Source organism: Talpa occidentalis, unplaced genomic scaffold, assembly GCF_014898055.3.
Source record: "Talpa occidentalis isolate TD23 unplaced genomic scaffold, MPIMG_talOcc4v2.1 talOcc4.5, whole genome shotgun sequence".
In the NCBI taxonomy this organism is placed as follows: Eukaryota; Metazoa; Chordata; class Mammalia; order Eulipotyphla; family Talpidae; genus Talpa; species Talpa occidentalis.
In genome coordinates, this window is record NW_023604861.1 from 114,427,175 (window position 1) to 114,452,594 (window position 25,420).

The window sequence follows — 25,420 nt, forward strand, 5'->3', positions numbered from 1 at the left end:
AATCCCAGGAAGATACAAATTTAAATGAGTAGCATCAGGCTAGTAAAAATTTTTAAGTCTGAATATATCAAGTGTTGAACTGGATGAAGAAAGAAAAACTCTCATTAACTGCGTGTGGGGATATATATTTTTACCATAATGTGCAGAGTAATTTTGTTGCATGTGGTCAAATTCAAAATGAGCACTGCTCTGTTAGTCACCGCTCTCTGGAACTATTTCAAATCTAGTAATAGCCTAGAAAGCTCATGCACGGGCTCAGGAAAGGGACATGTGTTGGAATTTTCAACGTGGCATTATGGGTAAGGAAAAATGTTTCTAAAGCAGTCTAGAGTTCACTGGTAAGAAAATACACAAATAGGGCCTCCCTGGTGTCGCAAAGTTTAGGACACAACCTATGAAGCTATCTGCAGCCTGAGTTCAATTCCCAGACAGCCAGTTCGATTCCCACATGGCGCCACAGACCTCTCCTGACTTGCCCGCTGCTCCCCTCAGAAGTGTATTTCAGTAGATCCGCCTGTTCTGTTCCCCACTCTGTCTCTGGTGAATCCTCTCACCCCCCCATACCTCTGGCCTGTACCCCAGTTCTTATATGCATAAATAAATAAACCTTAAAAAAAAAAGAAAATACACAAATAATGTGGTGCAGGATATTCATAAAATACTAGATACTATAAAGTACTTAAAATGGATGAAGTAGGTATGCATTTATTAATCTCAGTAGTAGGCAAATAGCAAACATTGCAGAGTAGGTTTATGCTAAACAATCAGTTGTTTTTGGATACATAAATACATAGTAAAATACAAAGACATAAACGAGACATACAGCAGATTTATTAGAAAGGCTCTCTCTTGACTAGAGGCAGGGTATTGGGGGTCAGAGGTACAGATAGAGGCCAGGCAATAAGACTAGGGGAGAATATTACAATTTGAGAACTCAACATTAACTAAAATGGCTGAATATTTTTTAGTCCAACAAACTAAAATATTAATAACCTTTGCTTAGGTGACATCGTGTAAAGTTTAATTACATTGTCCCCTGTTTCAATTCTGTAATTTTCTGTTATTGTTGTTTCTAATGCACAAAAAGTCCCTGAAAGGAATTCTAAGAACCGTCTATTCTGGGCAATGAGAACAAAACTTTTGAGGGGTGAGGGGCCTCCCCGGTGGCGCAGTGGTTGAGCGCTGGGTTGCGAAGCTGCCCGCAGCCTCTGCAGTGCCGGTTCGATCCCCGGCTGCTCGCCGGCCACCGGAGGAGAGTCCCACATGGCGTGCAGACCTCTCCTGTCGCCCGCTGCTCCCCTCAGCAGTGTACTTCGGTCCTTCTGCCTGTTCTGCTCCCCACTCTGGCTCTGGTGAATTCTCTCACCCTCCCGCGCTTCTGACTGTACCCAGTGCATGTATAAACAAAACAAACAAACAAATAAATGAATAAATAAAACATGCCTCTTAAAAAAAAAAAAAAATTTAAAAAAAAAAAAAAACTTTTGAGGGGTGAGTGGCAGTTGCTATACTGTAGTTTGTAAGTATAGGTCCATTTTAGAATTGGAAAAAATCCTTTTTTCCCAATCTTGTGTGTGTGCACACACATATAGGCAGTGATTAGATTCCATGTAGTTTTGGCTCACGTATACATATATTAACAGGATTTTGAAGGTTTTTATAAATGTGACTTGTACACTGTTCTCCAGTAAAGTACCCTATGGGTTCTTTTTTTTTTTTTTTAATTATTCAGAGGCATGATACCTCTGAAATTTATTATTTTTTTAAAAGATTTATTTATTTATACAAGCACTAAGTTATAGTCAGAAGCAGGGAGGGTGAGAGAATTCACCAGAGCCAGAAACAGAACAGGCAGAGTGACAAAATACACTGCTAAGGGGAGCAGCGGGCGGCAGGAGAGGTCTGCGCACCATGTGGGACCCTCGCTGGAGGCCAGGGATCGAACTGGCGCTGCAGAGGCTGTGGGCAGCTTGGCAGCCCAGCGCTCAACCGCTGCGCCACCAGGGGAGGCCCCCCTATGGGTTCTTACACTACCAAAACACAAAACTATTTTGAAACCCCTAAATATTTATATAAAATGTTAAAGCACTGAGAAGAAAACCTGCTTCTATAAACAACATTTTAGTCCTTGAAAAGAGATAAAGGGTTCCACAATACCTATAGACTATTAATGTTTTATAACGCTTTATTGGCTATAGTGTCCATTTATCTATAGTATGCAAAATTACAAGAAAATGCTATAATGAGAAACAAATTTGGTGTGCATTCCAGAATGAACTTTTACATTATTGTGGCAGCTTGTGGAAAACATGTCAAATTGAAATATAATGAGAAAGCAATAAAATCTCTCATTGTACTCCATTCCATCAGAAAACGAAGTTGAAACTGTCATTACATATAATGAATATCGGTCAAATAACTTCACCGAATCTGTTTTTTCATCTTTAAAATAAGCATCCTACCATGCCTATCTCAAAGGGTTATGGTAATCGAATATAGTAACTTTGATTGGCAAAAACCTGTAGATCTACTTGGCAGGTGCGGAGAAAGCAGCTAGTGCCAAGTCAATGTCCAGGCACAGCAAGCCCTAGTAGTATAATTAAACTGAACAAGGAGAACTTCCTTTGATCACCCACAGAAAAAAGGGAACATAATCATAATGAAATAATGTAAGAAAACAACCTCCTCCCAATGCATAGACAAAAAACTTTTAAATATGGAAATTGAATAACATGACAACAGAATAACTTCTACAGCAATGGTTTCAAGAGGCAATCCTTTCAATTAAAAAAATTGTAAAGCATTATGTAATACATAGATGGAATACAGTTTAAAGAAAAAAAAAAAAGAACAAAAGTGAAAACAGATGGGTCTGAATGCTGAATGGTGTTCCCCAAAATATTTTTTACCATTTTGTGATAACTGTTGTTCTTACTTGTCTCAGCTCACAAACATAAGTGGTGCATTAGGAATGAGACATCCCGGTTAGCCAACCTGCCAAGCCAAATCACCGCAGTACACAGCAGGGCTATGTGCCAAAATGCTCTCACATCTACAGTGTTGCTATACTGGCTTCAAAACTAAAAAGAGCAAAAGAAATAACATGCCCAAACTTTTAAAAAGCATCTTACCAGAGTGATGTCTCGAGAAGCTGCAGCTGCGCTCATATGCAAACTAGGCTGCCTCACAGAGCTGCTGCAATCAAGGGCACGGGCAAATGTCCCGACGGCCCTGGGGAGAAGAGAGAGAATTAAGGTTGATGCTTTTTTATTTTTTATATTTTCACACACACACACACACACACACATTTGGGTAGTGAATGAAAAACAGGAGAAAAAACAAATTCTTGGGTATGTATCAGATAAAGTATTTTCTAGAAGATTTAAGAACTGACAAGTCAATTTGCCACATATTGGCCATTATAATTAAAAAGTAGCCTGTGTGGCATATAGGAGGTAAAGATTATTATGAAATGCCAAGGAGTAAACAATTTGTTGTTCAAATTGTGCTCAAAAACCGAGGAGCGAATTAGCAGCAGTTTCACTATTACAGCAAAGCAAGTTCTGACCACGTTCTTAGCCCAAAATTAGCCCAAAATCGGGTAATCCAAGTAACTTTTTTTTCTTGAAATATCAATTTGAAGCAACCTCTTCCTACAAGGAGTCAATATATAACAGATTTCCATTAAAAAAGCAAAACCATTATCTCAGCACTTGCACTCACTACACCCCCTTTGCCAAAGGGCAGCACCACCTGGATTCTAACCACACAGGTTTGTTGTGTTCATGGGAACTTAAACAGAAGAATCACATGTGATTTACTGTTTTCCAGTCTAGCTTCTTTTGTCCAAAATTATGATTGTTGTTTCATTCATAATGTTGGACGTAGCATGTTCATCCCTCCCGAGGTCCCGACCACAGAGGATGATGCCTCTCTCTCCTTTACCTCCACTCTCTGGATGGACAATTGTTTCCTATCTGTGGGTAGCAACAATGGATAGTGCCACCAACACCATCTATGTAGGTATCTGCTGGTGCAAGGGTATAAGGATGCATTTCTGCTGAGCACATATTTAGTAGTGAAATTTAAGGGCTGTGTATGCTACGCGACAGCAAATAGTTTTCCAAAGCAGCTACACACCAAATGACACTGTCTGCCCCAGCAGGATGTGAGAGCACTGGCTGCTCCACTGAGGCGCTGCACTGCTGGTCAATTTTACCATCGTGGTCAGGTGTGCATGGGTCTTTCATTGCAGTGTCTTAATCTCTATTAAGATTTTTTTAAACAAAAATTGAAAAAGACATTGGATGTATCACCTTGGTGCTTCTCATGATAGCTTCAGGGATAAAGGAAACATATGCCCCCTGGCAATCAGGAGGAGGAAATAGAATGAAGCCAACTCTGAAACTGCAATGTCCACTAAACAATCCAAATCCGGGCAACCTGTTTGGACTCTCTAGAAAAGTGGTTCTACCTTTGGCTCTTTTCTACTCCTGAATCTTCAGTCTTTATTCTACTGACAGGCTCCTTCCCAACAAAGTACATCAAGGCTCTTCACCTAATCACTTCGTGTCTAGGCGAGGGGACTCTGGAGTCTAAACACCTAGCTGCCTATTTAACTTCCCTGAGGACAGGCACACAGGGCCAGGTCACACACCTGAAATCTCTTACAAATCCTAAGAATAAATTTCCCCAACACCTCTAGACCATTAACCCTGGCCCTTCCGAGGGACCCAGTAGGAACAGTGAGGCCCAGACAGAATAATGAGTAGTTGTTCTGAGTAGTTGAGGCAAGGCCAAGTCCCCTCTCTCCTAAACCCCAACTTGTTTCCATTCCCCTTTCAACGACTGCACAGGCACCCCCACCTGAAGGCCCTCCGGGGGCCCAGCCCTTAACCATGTCATGAGATAATGTGAAATTCCAAATGTGGACTAAAGGCAACAAAACCTTTATTTATATATATTTATCTATATATATAACATATAGATACACACACACACACACACACACACAACTAGAGAATAAAATGAAGACCCTTGTATTCATGTCCAGATCTACCTGATTTTAATATTTTGCCATGTTTGGTTCATTTATTTAAAGCAATATTACAAATTTTGTTAGATTCCTCTGTATTTATTCCCAGAACTCATTCATTCACACACATACACACACAACCTGTGCCCAGTAATGAAATGACATTATTTACCCATTATGAAAATTTTCATAGGGGATTCTACCGGATGTATCGTCTCTCAACATTACTTGCAAGATTTATCTCATTGCTACATAAAGCTCTAATTTATTCACTTTAATTGAAGTAAGTATTAATGGATCACTGAGTATACCTCCGTTCATCATTTGCTTGCTGGTGTACTTTTAACTTTTTTCTAATTTTCCCACGATCACAATGCTATGCTAATCTCATTTTACTTTCAACTTTGCAGCAACTCCCCCATGAGCATTGCTTATTTTTACAACTGGGAAAAAAAAAAAAAGGTTTCTAACCCATTCATTTTCTCAAGAAAAGATAAGAGGAAGGAAGCAAGTCAGCCAGACTGAGAGTTCTCAGAGGGGAGCCTGTGCTTAGCAACAGGCCTTCCTCACACACAGGTGTAATCACAGGAATCTGAGGTGTGCAATACTGACAAATGAATAATCTCTGTCCAGACTAACGGAGATCGCTACCTCACTTGAAAATATTAGATTTCATGTGTTGAATTTCCTCTTTGTATTGAATTTCTTCTCTGTAGTAATTAAATTCTACAAGATGTATTTAGTGTCATCTTAGTAAAAATCTATTTTTATTTTTCAAATACAAACTAATGATAATAAATGTTATTATTCAGGAAACAGTGTGACAGACAGCAGGCCTTCTTATACGAACAGAAAAAGCATACAACCGATGAAAAAGACATATACCTATACATTCTTTTATAAAAAGAAAGTTATTTCTTGACTCAGTAGCACCATACTCACCGTGCTACAACTAAAAACTGGTCGATCTGACGATCAGTCAGTGGGCTATTGGGATCCCAAACTTTAACTTCCAACTTCGACTGTTCTCTCTCATCAGATTCTCCTGTCAGAAAACAAAGGAAATAAAGTCTCGTCACTCACAAAGCACACTGTCACATATGGTTGGTGACTGCAGTCACCACAGCATTCAAAATATAAAGTAAGTGTCAATGATCTGAGTATCTTCTCTCAGATAGCAGAGGTACAGCACTCTGTAAACACTGACAATAATACAAACCAACCAACTACAAGATACCGTCTTTTCATCATTAATATTTCCCAAGAAGCTCTACTACATGAGGCACTAAGCCTTTTGTCATAAAGACAAGAGAGTGTGCCTGCCACAAAGACACTATGCTAAAACTTACACATATAAAAAACAAAAACTATGATTCAAAGAGGAAAAAAAAATGTCACCAGAGACATACAGATCTAGCTCTAAGATTCCAAAGATTAGAGGAATTGTTTCACGATGCCATTGCCTTGTGAAGGAGGTGGCATTTCTACTAGGAACTGAAGGGTGTGAATGTACTGGCAGAGAAAGAGGACTTAAAGAAATGAGAACATGAACAAAGTTACAGGGCTTTAAAATGCAGGAGAGAAAAGTAGCTCATTTTGTCAAGAGTACATTGAGAGTGGGCCTCCCCGGTGGCCCAGCGGTTGAGCGCTGGGTTGCGAAGCTGCCAGCAGCCTCTGCAGCGCCAGTTCGATCCCCGGCTGCTCCCCAGCCACCGGAGGAGGGTCCCACATGGCGCACAGACCTCTCCTGCCGCCCGCTGCTCCCCTCAGCAGTGTGCTTCGGTCCTTCTGCCTGCTCTGCTCCCCACTCTGGCTCTGGTGAATTCTCTCACCCTCCCGCACCTCTGACCGTACCCAGTGCTTGTCTAAATAAATAAATCTTTTAAAAAAAAAATTAGAAAAAAAAAAGAGTACATTGAGGGGAATGAGACGAGGGAGCTAGGAGAAATGAGTTATAAATATACTACTCAAGATGTTACATAGACCGGCTGAATAGATTTCATGTGGAGGTAAAGGGAAGCCCTTGATTTTAGTAGGAATGTAACCAGTCCAAAACCAAGCTTCACATCACACACTTAGCAATGGTACGTATTTCCTCTACAGGGACACTGATGACGATAGATATGGTTTTAAAAGTGATAGCATAGAGCAAAGAGAAGATTTAGGAACATCTGTGATGAGCTGGAGGTAACTGGCAAATTTGAAATCTTGAAATTGTATGCACAGAGTTGGCAATAATAGAAAAAAGGAAACAACAGAGTGAGGGTTGACTACTGATAAAGCAGAATGCTTTGTTTCAGGAATCTCTCGTAGAGAGATGTAACCATCAGGCAGGACTCACTGTCCGGATGAAATACAATAGTGGTAAGTAGACTTGGGCGTCAACTGAAATTCTGATTTACAGCTAAGGATCTCGTATTGAGGCTAAGGGCTGGTTTTATCTGTGTTTCATTTTTGATCACTGCATCTATAACATCAGGAAGAGGGCCTTGCACTGGCTGACAGAGTGTGAAGGTAAACATCTCCTGGGTGACTGACAAACCTAGGCTATGGTTCTAATCTTAGTGCAGGAGCATGCAGGCATCCAAGGCTGAAACAGAGAATAGCAAAGGGACAATCAGATCTTTCACATGCAGTCTCCTAAGTCAGTCACAGCTGTCTGGTAGGAGGCTTGTCCATTCTGCCCCCTGTTTAAAGGCAGGTCATAGAAGGCCAATTGCAACTCCCAACATAGAGAAGCAGAGCAAGTATTAAGGTTAAAGAGATCAAGTGTTTTACAAGGATTTCATTACCCTTTCATTACCCTTCCTTACATTCTGGTACATATTACAAAAGGGGCTTAATACCAAACAGCTTCATCATTTTATCTTGTATTATTTCAAAAAACAGATTTCAAATGTAGACTTATTTTTTTTTCCTACTACTGTCTTTTTAATCATTATTTAAAATCTTAAGTTAAAATGTGTTATTTGGGCCTCCCTGGTGGCGCAGGGGGTTGAGTGACACACTGTTTTTATTTACATTTATTAGCATGTGGAGCCAAGACATTTAACATTTGGTTCACCTTTAAAACACAATTATAAACCAAAAGTTTACAAATCATTCAAATTTGCTTGAGAAAGGATAACATTATCAATATACTTGCCTCTATCTTCAAATAACACATTTTATTTTATTTTATTTTTAAAGATTTATTTATTTTTGTATAAGAACCGGGGTACAGGCCAGATGAGTGGGAGGGTGAGAGGATTCACCAGAGACAGAGTGGGGAACAGAACAGGCAGACTGACTGAAATACACTGCTGAGGGGAGCAGGAGAGGTCTGCTTCACCATGCGGGATTTTCGCCAGCCGGCCAAAATCAAACCCGCGCTGCAAAGGCTGCGGACACCTTCACAGTGTGTCACTCAACCCCCTGCGCCACCAGGGAGGCCCAAATAACACATTTTAACTTAAGATTTTAAATAATGATTAAAAAGACAGTAGTAGAAAAAAAAAATAAGTCTACATTTGAAATCTGTTTTTTGAAATAATACAAGATAAAATGATGAAGCTGTTTGGTATTAAGCCCCTTTTGTAATATGTACCAGAATGTAAGGAAGGGTAATGAAAGGTAATATAAGCAAGGGTAAAACTGATATTTACGTTTCAAATACAAGGTATTTAAATTGATAAATTTCAATCCTATCCATACTTTCTGGAGCTCACAGTAGAAAGAGAATTCAGTAGAAGAATTTAATTCACTATAAGCAATCAGTGAAATACTCCCAGGTGCATTTCTACTACCACCTAAAATATAATCCCATGGAGTGAGAACAAAAGTAATAAAAACAAATATATATACATATACTCTTCTAGTCAATCTAGACTAAATGACATTTCCTCATTTTGGATTCATCATGTAACTATATATCACAGTTTGATTACTTCACAGAAAAAAACCTTTAAGAAGAACTTGAATTAAGTTATTTAGAATATGTGCAACAAAATCCTAAATTAAGCTAGCAGTAATCGTTGGCATGGTCTTAATAACTATGCTATGAACTCTAAGATAACTTGAGTAGATAATAAGGAAGATTTAAAATTTTAAGGATATCACACTTTTACACATGTACTTCAATATAAAATAAAAAAGGATCAAAAGCAGAGATGTAGACTAGTTCATATAATTTATATTTAAATGTTTAAACATTATTATAATTATGTAGATACTAACATTTACTCAGTGCTTACTGTGTGTTAAGAACCTTTTAGAGCGGTATTTCTCACTTTCTGCACCACTGACACTTTGGGCTAAATACTCTGTTCTAGAGGCTACACTGGGCATTATAAGATGTTCAGCAGCATCCCGGTCTCTACTCACTAGACACCAGTTGTATCTTACCCTTCCCCAATTGGTACAACAAGACAAAACTGCCCCAAGTTGAGAATTACTGATCTACATAGTTGCAATCAACTCCTGCTTACACCTTTATGGTATGGCTGGTATTCTGTAAGTTGGTTAACATTGACCACATGTAGAAAGTATATTCAGCAAATTTACAAACAAAAGTTATTGGGCTTATGGAAAAATAGGATAAAGCTTTGAAAATCTATTAAACTTGGTAACCAAAGAACTAAAAAAAAAAAAAAAAAAAGCAACAATTATCATAAAAATACCAGTACAGTTACATCTCTGCTGACATTTGCAACAAGCACAAAGGTCTTCCATCCTTTATCTCCTTAAGCCCTAGACTCATGCTTCTCCCACAGATATGTAGGTCATTATGTACGGTGTCAATAAAATTAAAAATAGAATCCAGGATGGGTGTAGGTTTTTAGAACACTGGGAGAAACCTCTTCATAGCCCCTTCATACACAACTGCAAGCTGACCCACCTAGCAGAGTGGAGAGTGCCACAGATTCTGAGGCTACTAAATCACTCTACTTGCAGTCGGGGAAGGTACTTCTGTAGAATTTCCTTCTTTTTGTTCTTAAACTGCTCAATGGTGAGACTACTTGCTTGGAAAAGCCTGAGATGAACTAACACAATCACTGAACTACACTGACATTTTACTCTTTACTGACTGTGTATGAGCTAATTCATTTTTAAAAAGCATTACTGTAGCTGAAGAAATTATCATTTTTTTAACTCTCAAAGAGAGACCTCCTAAAATTCCCAAACACAAAGAAGTTACTTATTCAGTAGCAACAGACAATGGTGACCAGGTGAGAAGAAACTGTGACAGCTAACATTGAGCGCTGGGGACTGTGCTACAAGAATCACTTCACTTAATCACCCCAATATTATGATGTACATAATTATTCCCTTTTTAAAGAGGAAGAAATGGGAAAGTGGAGGGGTTAAATCACTTTTCCAAGGTTATTCAGAACATAGCATAGCCAGGTTTCACCCAAACCTGTGAATCCAGTCATTAATTTAATAAATTACGATGATAATAATGCTTTTAAACAGTTACAAATTTTAATTTAATATGCACATAATTTCATTCTTAAAATTCCAGTGTTACAATACAGTTAAAGAATAATTGAAAACGTCCCACGGATGACATCTTCTCTATGAAAAATTTCCTAGGTGGTTTATTCAAAGATTTAAAATCTCAAACTTTTACCTGCCTTTGCAAATGACATATTGATCTTTCTAAATCTCAAGAGTTAGAAGATTAGCGAACATAACAAATTTAAATATTCTGAAGTGACAAAAGGTTTATTCACTAACTGCCACAATCCATCAAGACACACTCAACAAGAAAGCGAGTCTGTAACGCATCCTGGCCCAGTGTGATGCTGCCGGCTACTCAAAATACTAATTCAGGTTTTACATCTCAAGTCAGTGCATGAGATTGGAAAACGGGTCACCAAATGAAATGTAGTCCCTCAAGAGCATCAAATAAGTTAACAGCCACAGACTGCAGCAAATCCTCAGTATCTGTTCATGAATAAGATGTTGTCTACTGGTAATGGCCATGTTTTTCAAATGTGGTTTAACAGTTAGTTTGACTATATTGTCACCCTACACCATTCTCCTCTGGAAATACAAACTTTAGGGAAAAGGGAGGGAGGGGATCTTTAAAACTTCAAACATTTTGAATATGCTAAAAGCTAAATGCTTGAAGTTGAAATAACAGTTCAAACTGACTTATTCATTTATACTAAAATATATGATGCTTTTCTTTGTTAAAGATGAATACTTATAAAGTAACAAGTTATAAACTTAAAAACACACTTTATAAAAAAATATATAAAATCTATATAAAAAACAAAAACATTCGCAAAATCCAAAAGCCTCGAACAAAGGGTAAGGTTAGAAAATGTAAAAAGCATCAAAATATCTATTCTCCCCTAAATTAACTTAAAAATTAATGGCAACTAGGGCCTCCCCGGTGGCGCAGCGGTTGAGCGCTGGGTTGCGAAGCTGCCCGCGGCCTCTGCGGCGCCGGTTCGATCCCCAGCTGCTTCCCGGCCACCGGAGGAGGGTCCCGCATGGCGCGCAGACCTCTCCTGCCGCCCGCTGCTCCCCTCAGCAGTGTACTTCGGTCCTTCTGCCTGCTCTGCTCCCCGCTCTGGCTCTGGTGAATTCTCTCACCCTCCCGCGCTTCTGACTGTACCCAGTGCATGTATAAACAAACAAACAAACAAACAAGCAAACAAATAAATAAATAAGCATGCCTCTATAAAAAAAAAAAAAAAAAATTAATGGCAACTCCAATAAAAATAGGAAGGGAAGTTTTTTTCTTCTGGAGTTAGTCAAACTGATTAACAAATTCGTTTGGAAAAATAAGAGGGGAACTAGCTTTACCAGATGCTAACATATACAATCCAAAGCTCCATAATTACAAGTCAGTTACTAGAGCATAAACAAACAGACCAGTGGAACAGAATGAAAACCTCAGAAATAGACCCACATACTGCTAATAGTATAAAAGGATCAATCATGTCCCCAAACAATAAATGATATTAATACATTTGCAATCAGAATCCTAATGAAATCTGGCAGTAAAGAAAATGACTGACAGTTTTTTTTAAAAGCTACTAAGATGAGGCTCCCCAACACCAAGCAATTTTAAAGAAGAATGAGGGGAAAACTTACCATAAAATATATGATAGATAACATAAATTTGGCTCTATCAAACAATGGAATACTGTACAGACTATACTATGGAATTCTCTGTATTTATGTAATGAACAGTCTGGGAGAACATGCTGAATTAATAACAGAGGCTAAGTTTGGGTTAGAAGGAATGACCTGAATATAACTGCATTTTGTACAATTCATAAAGTTTGCAATAAAATAAATTCAAAGACTTAAAAACTGGGGGAAAGCTCCCTCTGCTAAGCTATGTTACAAAAGGACTTCACCATAAGTACTTAAAATTGTGCAAAATTTATTTGGGGATTTTGACTGTAATGACAAGATGGGATTCTAACAGCAGCCTTCAAACTAATTCTCTGAGTACTAAACTGCACTGGAGTACCTTGGGACACTGGAGTACCTTGGGACACTTAGTGAGGCCTCCTCCCCTGCAAAGGTCTTATTTTTCTCATTTTATTTAGGGTTATGTACAATATTTCATTGAAAGAAAGGTTTCTTTTGCTCAAAGTTTGTAAGCCACTCACTCAGCAGACTACCAGGAGAAACGTTATGTTAAAAGCAACTAATAGTTGCTAATGAATATAAGATCTATTACATTAATGAATATTTATTTAGTCACATTTTATAAATACAAAGAATGCCCTTGTCAGATAACTGGCATAATTCTCTACATGCTGCAAGCTGTTATGCAACATTCCTTTTGTAATGGAAATTCTTTTTTTTTTTAAGATTTATTTTTTTATTTATACATACAAGAGCTGAGGTATAGGCCAGAGGTGTGGGGGGGTGAGAGGATTCACCAGAGACAGAGTGGGGAGCAGAACAAGCGGATCTACTAAAATACACTTCTGAGGGGAGCAGTGGGAGAGACAGGAGAGGTCTGCTGTGCCACGTGGGTCAGCTCCTTGGCGGGGGGGGGGGAATTGAACTCATGCCACGGTGGCTGCAAATAGCTTCATAGTGTGGAGAATTAACCCCTTGCGCCACCAGGGATTAGACTTTCAGTGAACATAATGTAGCATGAACAGATATTAATTTGTAACACTGTATGTCTAAAACATATATAACCTTATAAACCAATGTTACTTCAATAAAAATAAATTTTACGTTTAACTTTTTTTTTCATTTTTATTTATGTATTTTTACATTGTCCTTCACTTTTGTACAATGTTTGATTTCTCCTCTCAGGAGTTTTTCCCATATAATTACCACCACCAAGGCCCCCTTGAGCAGTCACCATGGACTCTGGTGCTCTTTTGCCTCCCGTTTTGATGCTTTTCCCTCTCCCTCCCCTGCTGAATGTCTCCTGATTCATAGTTTGCCTGCTAGTTTTGTCTTTTAATAAAAAAATATTTTATTAACTCCATTTTACCTGCAAGGTTCTTACGCTTGAAACCCTCAAGTCCTAGAAAACTATAGAATAACTTACTGTCTTTCATGCTTTGTTTTGATTACTAAAATAATGTTTTTTTAATTTCTAAGTGAGACAGATAAGCTTTCCAAATTATGTCACTCTAACTGGCCTTCCTTTACATTTTTCAGGGCAAATATCATTATTTAGTTTTTCAGAAAAATGGGAACTTGTGGAACTGACATTTCTGCCCACTGTTACTTGAAACATCCCAACTTCATTGCTTAATTTGTCATTACCTTAGCTGTACACAAAAATTTGGGGGCTTTCCACCAATTTGCTGACTTACATTCACTGCTCAAGAGAGAACCACACTAGCTCAGAAAATATGAGATTTTGAGTCAAAAAATAAAATGGCATATAAGATAACATGAGTGACATGTGTGATCACATGTAACTGTTCACCAGATTACATGGCCACTTCAGGTAGCTGTAAAGGCACAAGTGTGTCCCATAAAAACTCAAGTTCAACAACGCTAACATTCTTAAAGTTATACCTAAAAGAAAAACACAGCCAGGAAAATCATAAACATGAATAAATGATGAAATAAAATATTTTCTGTTGTTAACTGTTACTTTTCTAATATTGGAAGAACTACTAATTCTTTAACTTTTGCCTAAAAGTTGTTTTGCTCCCATATAAAGAAAACAACATTCAAGTTTTAAGATATATTTGTTTTCACAGGTGTTGAAACCTGAAGAAAAACATACCTTCTAAGAGCATTTCTGGAATGTCTGCTTGATATCTAGGTCCCACTCTGATTTCACCTTTGTCAGCTAATAGTGTTTTCACTGAGGGGTCATAGACCAATGAATAGAAAAAGGAATCCTGAAAAATAATGACAGAAAATATCTAGGTAAACTTAATTCCTTATACTTTTTATAAAGAAATAAATTGTCACAGTAATGAAACTATTTACTTCAGAGCATGTACAAATTGTCGTATTGGAGAATAATTCCTAAATCCCTAAGGAGAGCATGATGTTATTGCCATCATGTAAAACAGTTTAAAATTAAATCAAGCCAAAACAAATAGCTGACCATAAATGCATATTACAAAGTTTCATTATTTTTATTAGTTTAAAAGACAACCATTTAACTACTCTAAAACAGGATTTTGAAAAGCCAGTAAAGTTAAGCTATAAATCAAAGGCAGGACACCTGGAATCACATAATCATTTAAACTTCTAATCACATAATCATTTAAACTTCTAATCACATAATCATTTAAACTTCTAAGCCCAAAACAAACAGTAAAGGTAGCTTTATAGATACCAGGAGCTCTGATTTTTGGAGTGTGCATCCCATATTTTATCAAAAAAAATTAAAATGCACACATATCTCACTTTAAATAAATGATATTACAGTTAAGCTTACATGTGGTTTACTAATTAAAATGCCATATTGCATAATTTAATTAAACACTAATAATAAGTCTGTAATTCTTTAAATTCTGTAGCAATCATATTTATATACAGATAGGCATATAAATTTAACTTTACATGCCACTAAGATCAATACATCCAGCTAACTTTCCCACAGTTCCTTAAAAAACAAGAATGCTCTAGTAGCTAAGCCTCATGAATAAAATGCCCTGGCCACTAGTCCTTTGCTGAATTCTGCATAAACAGTGGAGGTCATTTAAACCAGCAAAGTCCTGTCTCTGCTTCCCACTGTAATTCTAAAGGTCATCTACTGCATGACTCTTGTAAGGGGCTATCCCTATCATCAGCACTTTACCAAGACCCAGCTGAGCACGGCGCAAATAAGAAATAATCTGTCAGATGGTAAATCTCTCTCCTCTCTAGGTCTTGCAGACTGTGAAAAATGGGAAGGAGAAAACTAGAGATGGCAGTATCATCTCTTGAAGAACTCTAGCGCTGTGTTTCACTCATGGATCACTGTGTCAGGAGGAAAGATTAAATAGCAAAAATGTTTAAAAGTCACACCAGTGTGACAATTTATGCATGTAAAGAAATGCCATCTAAGGGAAACAAAAAAATATCAGTGGGGATATATAAACCAACCTGTTAAAATGGATAATGTGAGAATTCAGTATGTAATCATTGTTTTTTGACATTGTTTTTTGACCTAGTAACAGAAAGTTACTATGTAACTAAAAGCTACTGCCACAGGCTCAAACTGCATCAAACTTAAAAGTATAATTTATAGTAAATTGAAATGCAATTATCATTTAGGTCCACATAAGTTGCTTAGACATGGAGATTTACATGTATTGATAACAAAATATTCAAAATGTTCAGTAAAAAAAGGGAAAGAGTTCCAAAATTTGCTTAATGTGCCAATTTTAAGAATACAGAGTTAGAAAGTAAAAAATTATGATTAGAAAGTTGTCCTTTCACTGGAGTTTTGGTGGAGGGTGAGTGAATCAGGTGTACATTAATATGGAGGGTGAGGTTGTCCTCCCAAAATTAGTTATGCAAAAATTGGAAAATCAAAAAATTTATTTATTAATGCCTTTTGAGTTACCATCTTCAAACATGACAATCTCAAGAGTTTAATCTGATTGAAAAACAGGACAGATTTCTATCAAGGAAAGCATTATAATAATAAAGTAAGTAGTCTAAATCACAAAAGTATTTTTGAAATTTAACATAATGTAAGCAGTTTTGGTTACCCTAAACTGCCCCTCCTACCAAATTAAAAAAAAAAGTTTCCTTAAATATACTGCTATAAAGTCAGTTTGACTCAAAGGCTGAGAGACTGATGAAAGAACTTAGGGGTAAAAAAATCAAGAAAAATCAAGAAAGTAAGAAAAAATTTCTTTGCAAATGTTTATCTACTACAGACCTTTGCAAATATTTATATACTATAATCTTTAGACTATACAACAAATTAGCAGGCAAAAAAGAATAGTTAAAAGGAAAAAAATCTCTCTTAGCAGCCAAATGCACTAAAATAAAATACACTTCAACATACTAAGTGTTTCCTTTTATTTCTGTCTCTATGAACTAATGCCAAATTTCTCAGCATCATATTCAAATTATTATCCATCATTCTGTTGAACTGACAATAAATCCTCCTTCTTATTCTAAATGTCAAAAGCCTAAGTTATAAAAATTATTAATCTTTTTCCTGCCTGAGTATTTACTTTTCTTTTTCTTCATAGATATTTCTAAAGCATAGTATTATAACAATCTTTTTTTCTGGTTGAGTATATGAAATTTTTAAAAAAGATTTATTTATTTTTATTTATTTATGCATACAAGAGCGGCGGTATAGGCCAGAGGCACGGGAGCGTAGGGGGGTGGTGAGAGGATTCACCAGAGAGTGGGGAGCATAAAAGGCAAATCCACTGAAATACACTGCTGAGGGGAGCAGCAGGCAAAACAGGAGAGGTCTACTGTGCCCTGTGGGTTAGTTCCCAGGCCGAAGATCGAACTTGTGCAGCAGTGGCTGCCAAAAGCTTGATAGTGCTGAGACCTAACCCCTTGCACCACCAGGGAGGCCCAAGTATATGAAATTTTTTAAAGGAAATATGTCTATTTAATTCTTTAAAAAAACAACACATGTAATAAATATTTTGGGAAAATAAAAACAGCATGAGAAAATGAAGGTTAAATACTGAAACATCACCAAAATAAAATATTTTCCCACAATCAAATGATAAATCACATAAAAGTGCAAAAATGCAATATTGTTTTACAAGAATTTCTTCCCTTCAATGAAGTACTTGCTTAAATTTAACTTGTGAAAAACACATCAGAAATGTCTCTTGTTGACATTTTCAGAAAGAAGTATTTTTATTAACAAAGCTTATTAGGTTTCCAGGAAAGAAAACAGATCACCAAAAATAAAATCTCATTTGGAAAAAGTTTGCAAGTTATTTAAAAAATAGCAAAAGCAGAAAACATGGAGGACCAAATAAAGGCACTTATTTCATAAAAACAATAATATATCTGCTACGAACTAAATCATGTACTTCATTAAACTTTATAAAAACTTCCATTACCTGGGGCCTCCCTGGTAGCGGAAGGGGTTAAAAAACAACCTATGAAGCTATCCACAGCCACTGCAGCATGAGTTCAATCCCCACCCCCGCCAGGTGACCACGTGGCGCAGCAGACCTCTCCTGACTTGCCCACTGCTCCCCTTAGCAGTGTGTTTCTGTCAATCTGCCTGTTCTGTTCCCCCCTCTGTCTCTGGTGGATCCTCTCACCCCCCACACCTCTGGCCTGTACCCCAGTTCTTGTATGCATAAATAAATAAATCTTTTAAAAAAAAAAAAAAACTTCCATTACCAAATCAAAAAAGATAGTGAGATACAGGAATTTTTGCCAACTTTTCTTTCAGTTAACCAGAAACATTTAATTACCCAAATGCATTCTGGTAAAAATAATTTTATTATTACTATTGCTATCAAGGGGCTCTAATTAGCTACAAGAAGTAAATTCAAAAGTACAGGCTTCATGTGAATTAAAAGGGGGAAACAAGTGTAACTGTTAGTTACCTCTTTATCAAGATATGACAGTACTGACTCTGTCTCATTCAGAAGGGCAACACTGCATTTTCCCCTGTCAAAAGAAGGAAAAAGTGAGTAAATGAGGGAGAAACCACCTCACCTTCACAATGATGACATATACAAAGCTGATAATATTCAAAATATATTAAGAAATTAGATAACAGCTGGGAATATATACATAAATACATAGACACACTTTACGATCCTAATGTTACGTAACCTAAAAATAAGATTTGCTGTAGATGTTTATTAAGAGGCTAACCTGTGGAAGGAACTGTGTTAGATAGTAAATTCTCATAAGAAAAAACTTCACAGGCATTTCCTAAGTATTCAAGGGAAAAAATTATAATGTAACTGCAGATGAAGTGTCAATTTCTCAATCTATAAAAGGTTAATATAAGGTAATTTTAAATAAGAACTTCAAATCAAGACATCACCATGCAAACTGATGCATAAAGTAACACACATTCATATCAGGATTAACTAATTTATATCAATAATGAAAAGCTCTAAAGACTAGTTAAAATTTAAACACAATGAACTACTTTCTATACAACAAGAGGCAAAATAAAGATCTACAGATCCACAAACCTTGAAGTCTAACAGTATTTTACCTCTGGTAATAGCCCTGAATGTGAGTTTGAAAATGATGCTTATTTAAAAAAGCTTGTCTAGATTTCAGAAAAATTAAGGTTATCCATGTAGGGATATTTATTACAAGCACTTTTAAAATTTTTCTCACCAGTCTGAAAAATTCAGTTCAGCTACAAATTTGATAGATAATTTTGACAGATTATTCCAGTTAAAAGTATTGGTCAAAGCACACAAAATATTTTTAAATGTCATAATATAATTTGACTTTCTAAACTAAAGTCATTATTTCCTCTCCACAAAAAAAAAGCAAAACCAAATATATCACATATACATTAAATAGGAAGCTCGAAGAGTCACTGTTGAATTATCAGAATGAGATACAATTCAAAAGAAAAAAATTACCAAAAGCACAAAAAAATAGCAAGAGTTAAGTGCTATCACATAGTTTAAATTATAATTTTCTAAACATCTTACAACTGATAGTCCTTAATTAAAATAAAAAATCTCCCTTCTTGAAACAACATTTTCTGGTACTCATCTTAGGTCAGTGACACTTCAAAGAATTCCTCTGAGACCATCTGGTATTTCTATATTATCCTACAAAATTTCTAATTTTATTACCAGGATTAGGATTATAAAGGTTTGTTTTTCTAATATATATATTCATATTCCTGAAGTATTACAATTAACATTATTATTTCTGTACACATAACAACATTCAAAATCAACATTTACCTAACATGCACTCATGAAAGACAGAATTATGAGCAGAGAAATTGCTATTTTGCTATTAGCACATCTACAGCTGTCACAGAAGAACTTCTATGACCTGTGAATACAAAGCAAGCTTACGTAATAAATGGAGTTTCCAAAAATAGTTCTCATTTACTTTTTTTGCCTCAATACTCTGGTTTCTCTGAAATCTTTCCCCATTTACTTTTTTCCTCAATAAGAGCTGACAAAGCATTATTTCTAATTCTTAATACTTAATCACCTAGAACAAATAGTCTTTGTAAATGTCTCTAAAGTCAGGTTGTTGTTTTTAATGTGGAGGGGCAAAACTGCTGAATGTTATTTTAATAAATGCCACTTTAAATACCTGAATTTTAAGGGTTACAGATACTGAAACCTCATACAAACAATACAGCATACTTCATACTGTCTGAAATAATGAAAGAATTTAAATTGAATCATTATTTCCATAATTACCTTAAGACACAAAGAAATGCTGGTTACACTGTTTTATAGGCACAACATGGGCCTCCCTGGTGGTGCAAGGGGTTAAGCACCGAAGCAATCCAAAGCTTCTGCAGCAGCCAGGGAGCAACCCACATGGAGCAGCAGACCTCTCCCATCTCGCCCACTACTCCCCTCAGCAGTGTATTTCAGTCAATCTGCCTGTTCTGTTCCCCACTCTGTCTCTGGTGGATCCTCTCATCCCCCGCATCTCTGGCCTGTACCCCAGCTCTTATATGCATAAATAAATAAATCTTTAAAAAATATATATATATATCTAGAGAGAGAGGGGGGGGCACAACATAATTACAAAGTCAATAGGATACCACAATCTAAAATACACATTATTTTTTGGAATATAGCTTTTATGCAAAGATGAAATAGAAAACTTTAGATTTTAATTTTTCTTTACTGCAACTGTAGTGTACTTTCCCCTAAATTAAAAATGAAAAACCAGATTCTTCTTCTCCTAAAGCGTCTAGGTGATCTCTGAAAATAAATCTTTAAAAAAAAAAAAAAGTAGCAGTAGTTCAAATACTTGTGTTCACAGTAAGAAGGCTAGTAATACTGCCTAGGCCATCAAGGCGATGCATGTCCCAGAAGCCACCAAATATTGGATGCAGCATGTATTCCATTCTGCTGTTACATGGTGGAGTTACTAGGTGGGCCCAGGCCAAACAAACACTGGGGTTGGACTCAGTGTCAGAGTCCAAAGGGTTCTGAAGTTTTACTGCACATGCTTAGCAAATGCAGAGAGTGATGCTCAACTTGAAGGTTTAGATATATAGATTCTGTGGTCAAGCACATGCAGGTGAACAAAGGTCCCCTCCCCCCCAAGATGTGTGTCACAGAATTTACAGAGTTTATGGCTGGATTAACACACATGTGTCCTCCCTGCCACACTGAGATGGCATTTACTGAGGAAGAGCAGACTATTCCTAAACCAGAAATGGAGCCTGCAGAAGAAAAAGAGGTCCCACAAGAAATAAAAACTTAGGCCCAGGAATAAATTCTGCATAAAATAAACGCAAATGAAAGCAGGAAAAAAAATGAAAACCCAAAACTGAAAATTTTCATGTAAATTAACAGCTAACACAAAAGTAGGAGGCTGAGTCAGAATTCTTTTGTGAAATAAATATGAATATATAATTAAGAATCGAGAATTGTTGGGCCTCCCCTGGTGGCGAAGCGGTTGCGAAGCGGTTGAGCGCTGGGCTGCGAAGCTGCCTGCAGCCTCTTCAGCGCCGGTTTGATCCCCCCAGCTGCTGGCGAGGGTCCCACATGGCGCGCAGACCTTTCCTGCCGCCCGCTGCTCCCCTCAGCAGTGCATTTCGTTGGTCTGCCTGTTCTGTTCTCAGCTCTGTCTCTGGTGAATTCTCTCACCCTCCCAGGCTTCTGACTGTACCCAGTGCTTGTATAAATAAATAAATTAATCTTTAAAAAAAAATAAAGAATCAAAAATTGTTGATAAATATAATTTTAAGAGATTTAAGGTGTTGACTTCCTGTATGCCAAACAAATCTTGGCTCATAGATAAAAACCTAAGTTGCAAGCTAACCCCAAACTAATGGATTTATTGTCAAATTCTGAATACAGATAACCCAACTGATTTATATTGAATCACAAACAATAATTCTAATTGTTCTTTTCCACAATATTTCAGTCCTTCATGAATGACATTCTCAGCTAAAACATGATGAAATAAAACACATAAAAGGCCATAGCACAAAGGGTGGTTAATCCAGGTCTGTAAGTATTAATACTGCTATTTTCCAGGGAACCACATAGGAACTCTGAAATCCAACAGATCACATACCTTCTCACAGATAATTAAGAAGTTTAAAAAATATACTTTCGGCCTCCCTGGTGGTGCAAGGGATTAAGCACCACACTATGAAGCAATCCACAGCCTCTGCAGCACAAGTTCAAACCTCGGCCGGCCAGAGAGAAACCCACATGGTGCAGCAGACCTCTCCTATCTCGCCCGCTGCTCCCCTCAGCTGTGGCCTGTACCCCAGCTCTTGTATGCATAAACAAAGAAATCTTTAAAATACACACACACAGTTTTGGAGACTGTGCAGGTTGCTGAGACAGAGAGACATGAATAAATAAGACACAAAATGGTTCCATGCTGAAGGGCAGCTGCTGATCAGTCTGAAACCTGCTATTTGCTTAACAGGAAGTCCAGTATAATCCCACTGCCTCAAAGTCATATGTAAATATGTGCATACAGCTTATATAATGCTTTTATCTCAAAATGCCACCTATTTGTATAAATGAAAAAAACTAAATCTTCGTCCATTTCCCTGAGGTTCATACAACTTTTGGAATGGCTCTGGACTACCCCACTGTTTGGAATACATGCAAATTTCTCAGTGCCACACCACACTTACTGAATCAAAATACCTTGGAGGGGGTGGGTACAGGACTCTAGGTTATTAACAAGGATCACATGTGATCTTTAGACACAACGAGCTTGGGAAACTAGGCTCTTTCAACTTTTCTTGTTCAATGAAAATCATGACTGAGGCATTTTTCTCACTGACCTTAACTTCTGCCATATTTAAGTTCTTCATTTCCCAAACCCTGGTGGCATAATCTGGCATTTATGTACACTGGATAGGCAAGCCCTAGACCTGAGGGTATCAATTCCTTCAAAGTTTTTTGTTTTTTGTTTTTAAGATTAATTTATTTATATAAGCACTGGATACAGTCAGAAGAGCGGGAGGGTGAGAGAACTCACCAGAGCCAGAGCGGGGAACAGAACAGGCAGACCAACGAAACACACTGCTGAGGGGAGCAGTGGGCGAGGCAGGAGAGGTCTGCACGCCATGTGGGACCCTCGCAGGCGGCTGGGGTTTGAACCGACGCTGCAGAGGCTGTGGGCAGCCTCGCAGCCCAGCACTCAACTGCTGCGCCACCAGGGGAGGCCCAATTCCTTCAAAGTTTTAAGGGAAAATCATTTCAACCCAAAATTCAATAGCAAGCAAAACTACCTACCATGAAAGAGGAAATAAATTATCTATGAATTTCATTTCAGAATAGCATAGGATGTAATATAAAATATGTGAAGGAGAAACTGATCTATCTGATAGAGTTGAGAACCTCTGCTGTAAGGTATTATACACTAAAATATAAAACTAAAACTAAGAATCAGAACAAAAAATCATAGAAGTCTTCCAACGAGCACATACAGAAAAGACAGTGTAATTAGAGTATCACCCCTGTCTAACAATGATGAATGAATCTCTGCACAATAATCAAATGTCAGCAACAGTCAGAAAAGAAATATCACATACCTTCTGATGTACAATATCATACCTATGAAGAACTTGTTTCTTGCAAAGAAGGGAAGGGAGGGAGGAACTGAACTACACCCTCTATCTATATTTATTCACCAATTCAAGGAAATATGAGGGAGAGCAAAACATAGGGATATAATCAGTAAAAGCCACACAGTAAGAAACCAAACTCTCATTCAGTCAACTGATAACAGCAAGGAAGAAAAGAGAGAGAAAGGAAAAAAGGACGATTCGCTTTTCCTCTCGTATTGACTTGGCACCGCTCTACTCTCTACCTTGCAGTGGGGCCTTCATCAAATATTAAGTGGGATTACTTATGTAGATCTAATCTGGTTTTTCTATTCTGTCCCGTGTATTTTTTCTTATCCTAATTATTGTAAGTACACAGGTGTCTCAACAGCTAATGGCATATGGCTTTACCACTTTGGTTCTATGGGCCTGACTTTGTCAATGGTTTCAAACATTTGGGTCTCGAGATCGCTTCACATTTCTAGAACTATTGAGGAACTCAAAGAACTTTTGTCTCTGCTGTTATAAATTAAAATTGAGGGGAAAATTAACATTTACCAATTCACTTAAAATAAAACTACATATTTGCGAACACTTTCCATATTACTGTTTTCCAAAAGCAAATTTTCATTAGAACAAGCATCGTCTTTATTTTTTTTGTGAATGTTCTCAATGACTGGCTTCAATTGCAACTGAGTATGCCATTGAGTAACAATGCTACTTCATATTAAAAAAATTATCCATAAAACACTGAGTCCAAATAACCCAATTCTGCCGTTGAGTGGTTATTTAAAGTGAAAATGGTATTCCATAAGAAGGCACTACTTTGAGCTCACACTGCACACAAGCTTGGGGATGTTCTCTCAAGGTGACCATCCACGTCTACCTGCTGCAAGAATGATGTTGTACACTTGCCACTTCCTCACACAGTTAGATGTGTCACTGGGCCTCCCTGGTTTTGCAAGGGGTTAAGTCTCAGCTCTATCAAACTATCACGGGCCAGGCAGTTACCCACATAGCGCAGATGTCTCCTGTCTTGCCCGCTGCTCCCCTCAGCAGTGTACTTCGGTCAGTCTGCCTGTTCTGCTCCCCACTCTGTCCCTGGTGAATCTTCTCACCCCATCCCCACACCTCTGGCCTGTACCCCAGTTCGTGTATGAATAAATAAATAAATCTTTAAAATAAAAAAAAGATGTGTCACTTCTTGGAAGGAGACAGAGGTGATGGATGCACAACATGATTGGCCCTGAAATACACACCGTGTGATGGTTATTTTCATGTTGTAGGATTTTTATCTCTTTGTTTTTAAGGCACGAAGGATCAAGATTTATTAAAATAAATAAATTGTATTGTTTTGTCAATAACAGTCTTAAGTGGAACTTTGTTCTTTAACTGCAAGTGCACAGGGGAAGAAAGCAAGCACACTGAAGCGCAGCACGCTGCCGCTGGCTTGACACCTGCTAGGATGCCAGCAGTTTCACCCACCATGGCTTTGGCACCATCAGTGCAAATTCAACACAGGGAAAGGGCAAAAACCATCTTTTTTTTTTTAAAGATTTATTTATTTATGCATACAAGAACTGAGGTACAAGCCAGAGGTGTGGAGGGTGAGAAGATTCACCAAAGACAGAGTGGGGAAGAGAACAGGCAGACTGACTAAAATACACTGCTGAGGGGAGCAGCGGGCAAGTCAGGTGAGGTCTGCTGCACCATGAGGGTAGCTCCCTGGCTGGCCAGGAGAGGGGTTGAACTCAAGCTGCTGTGGATAACTTCACAGTGCTGTGCTTAACCCCTTGCACCGCCAAGGAGGCCCTCAAATAACATCTTACTGTTGTTATCAAAATATGGGCCTCCCCGGTGGTGCAGCGGTTGAGCACTGGGTTGCGAAGCTGCCCGCAGCCTCTGCAGCCCCGGTTCGATCCCTGGCTGCTCTACTCCCCGGCCACCGGAGGAGGGTCCTACATGGCGTGCAGACCTCTCCTGCCACCCGCTGCTCCCCTCAGCAGTGTACTTCGGTCCTTCTGCCTGTTCTGTTCCCCGCTCTGGCTCTGGTGAATTCTCTCACCCTCCCACGCTTCTGACTATACCCAGTGCTTGTATAAATAAATAAATAAATCTTTAAAACGAACAAACAAACAAAAAAAATAGTTTCGATTTCACAAAGCCCCTGAAAGGATCTAGGGTGACACCCAGGAGAACGTGAGCCACGCTCTAGAAATCCCTCATTTTCACTGTTTGTGGTCCTTCCTGTTTCATAA

General features: G+C 37.9%; 1 protein-coding gene across 3 annotated transcripts in view; it reads right to left on the reverse strand.

Annotated features, from left to right (window-relative positions):
* MTA3 (metastasis associated 1 family member 3) overlaps nt 1-25,420 on the reverse strand; it is a 126,555-nt gene that overhangs the window by 50,919 nt on the left and 50,216 nt on the right. For all 3 annotated transcript variants that reach the window (XM_037528156.2, XM_037528155.2, XM_054701159.1), the window contains exons 5-8: nt 18,010-18,073; nt 14,250-14,367; nt 5,978-6,080; nt 3,132-3,231 (exon numbers count right to left, since the gene is read on the reverse strand). In XM_037528156.2, the coding sequence (XP_037384053.1) occupies nt 3,132-3,231; nt 5,978-6,080; nt 14,250-14,367; nt 18,010-18,073 (385 nt within the window). The remainder of the gene's footprint in view (nt 1-3,131; nt 3,232-5,977; nt 6,081-14,249; nt 14,368-18,009; nt 18,074-25,420) is intronic.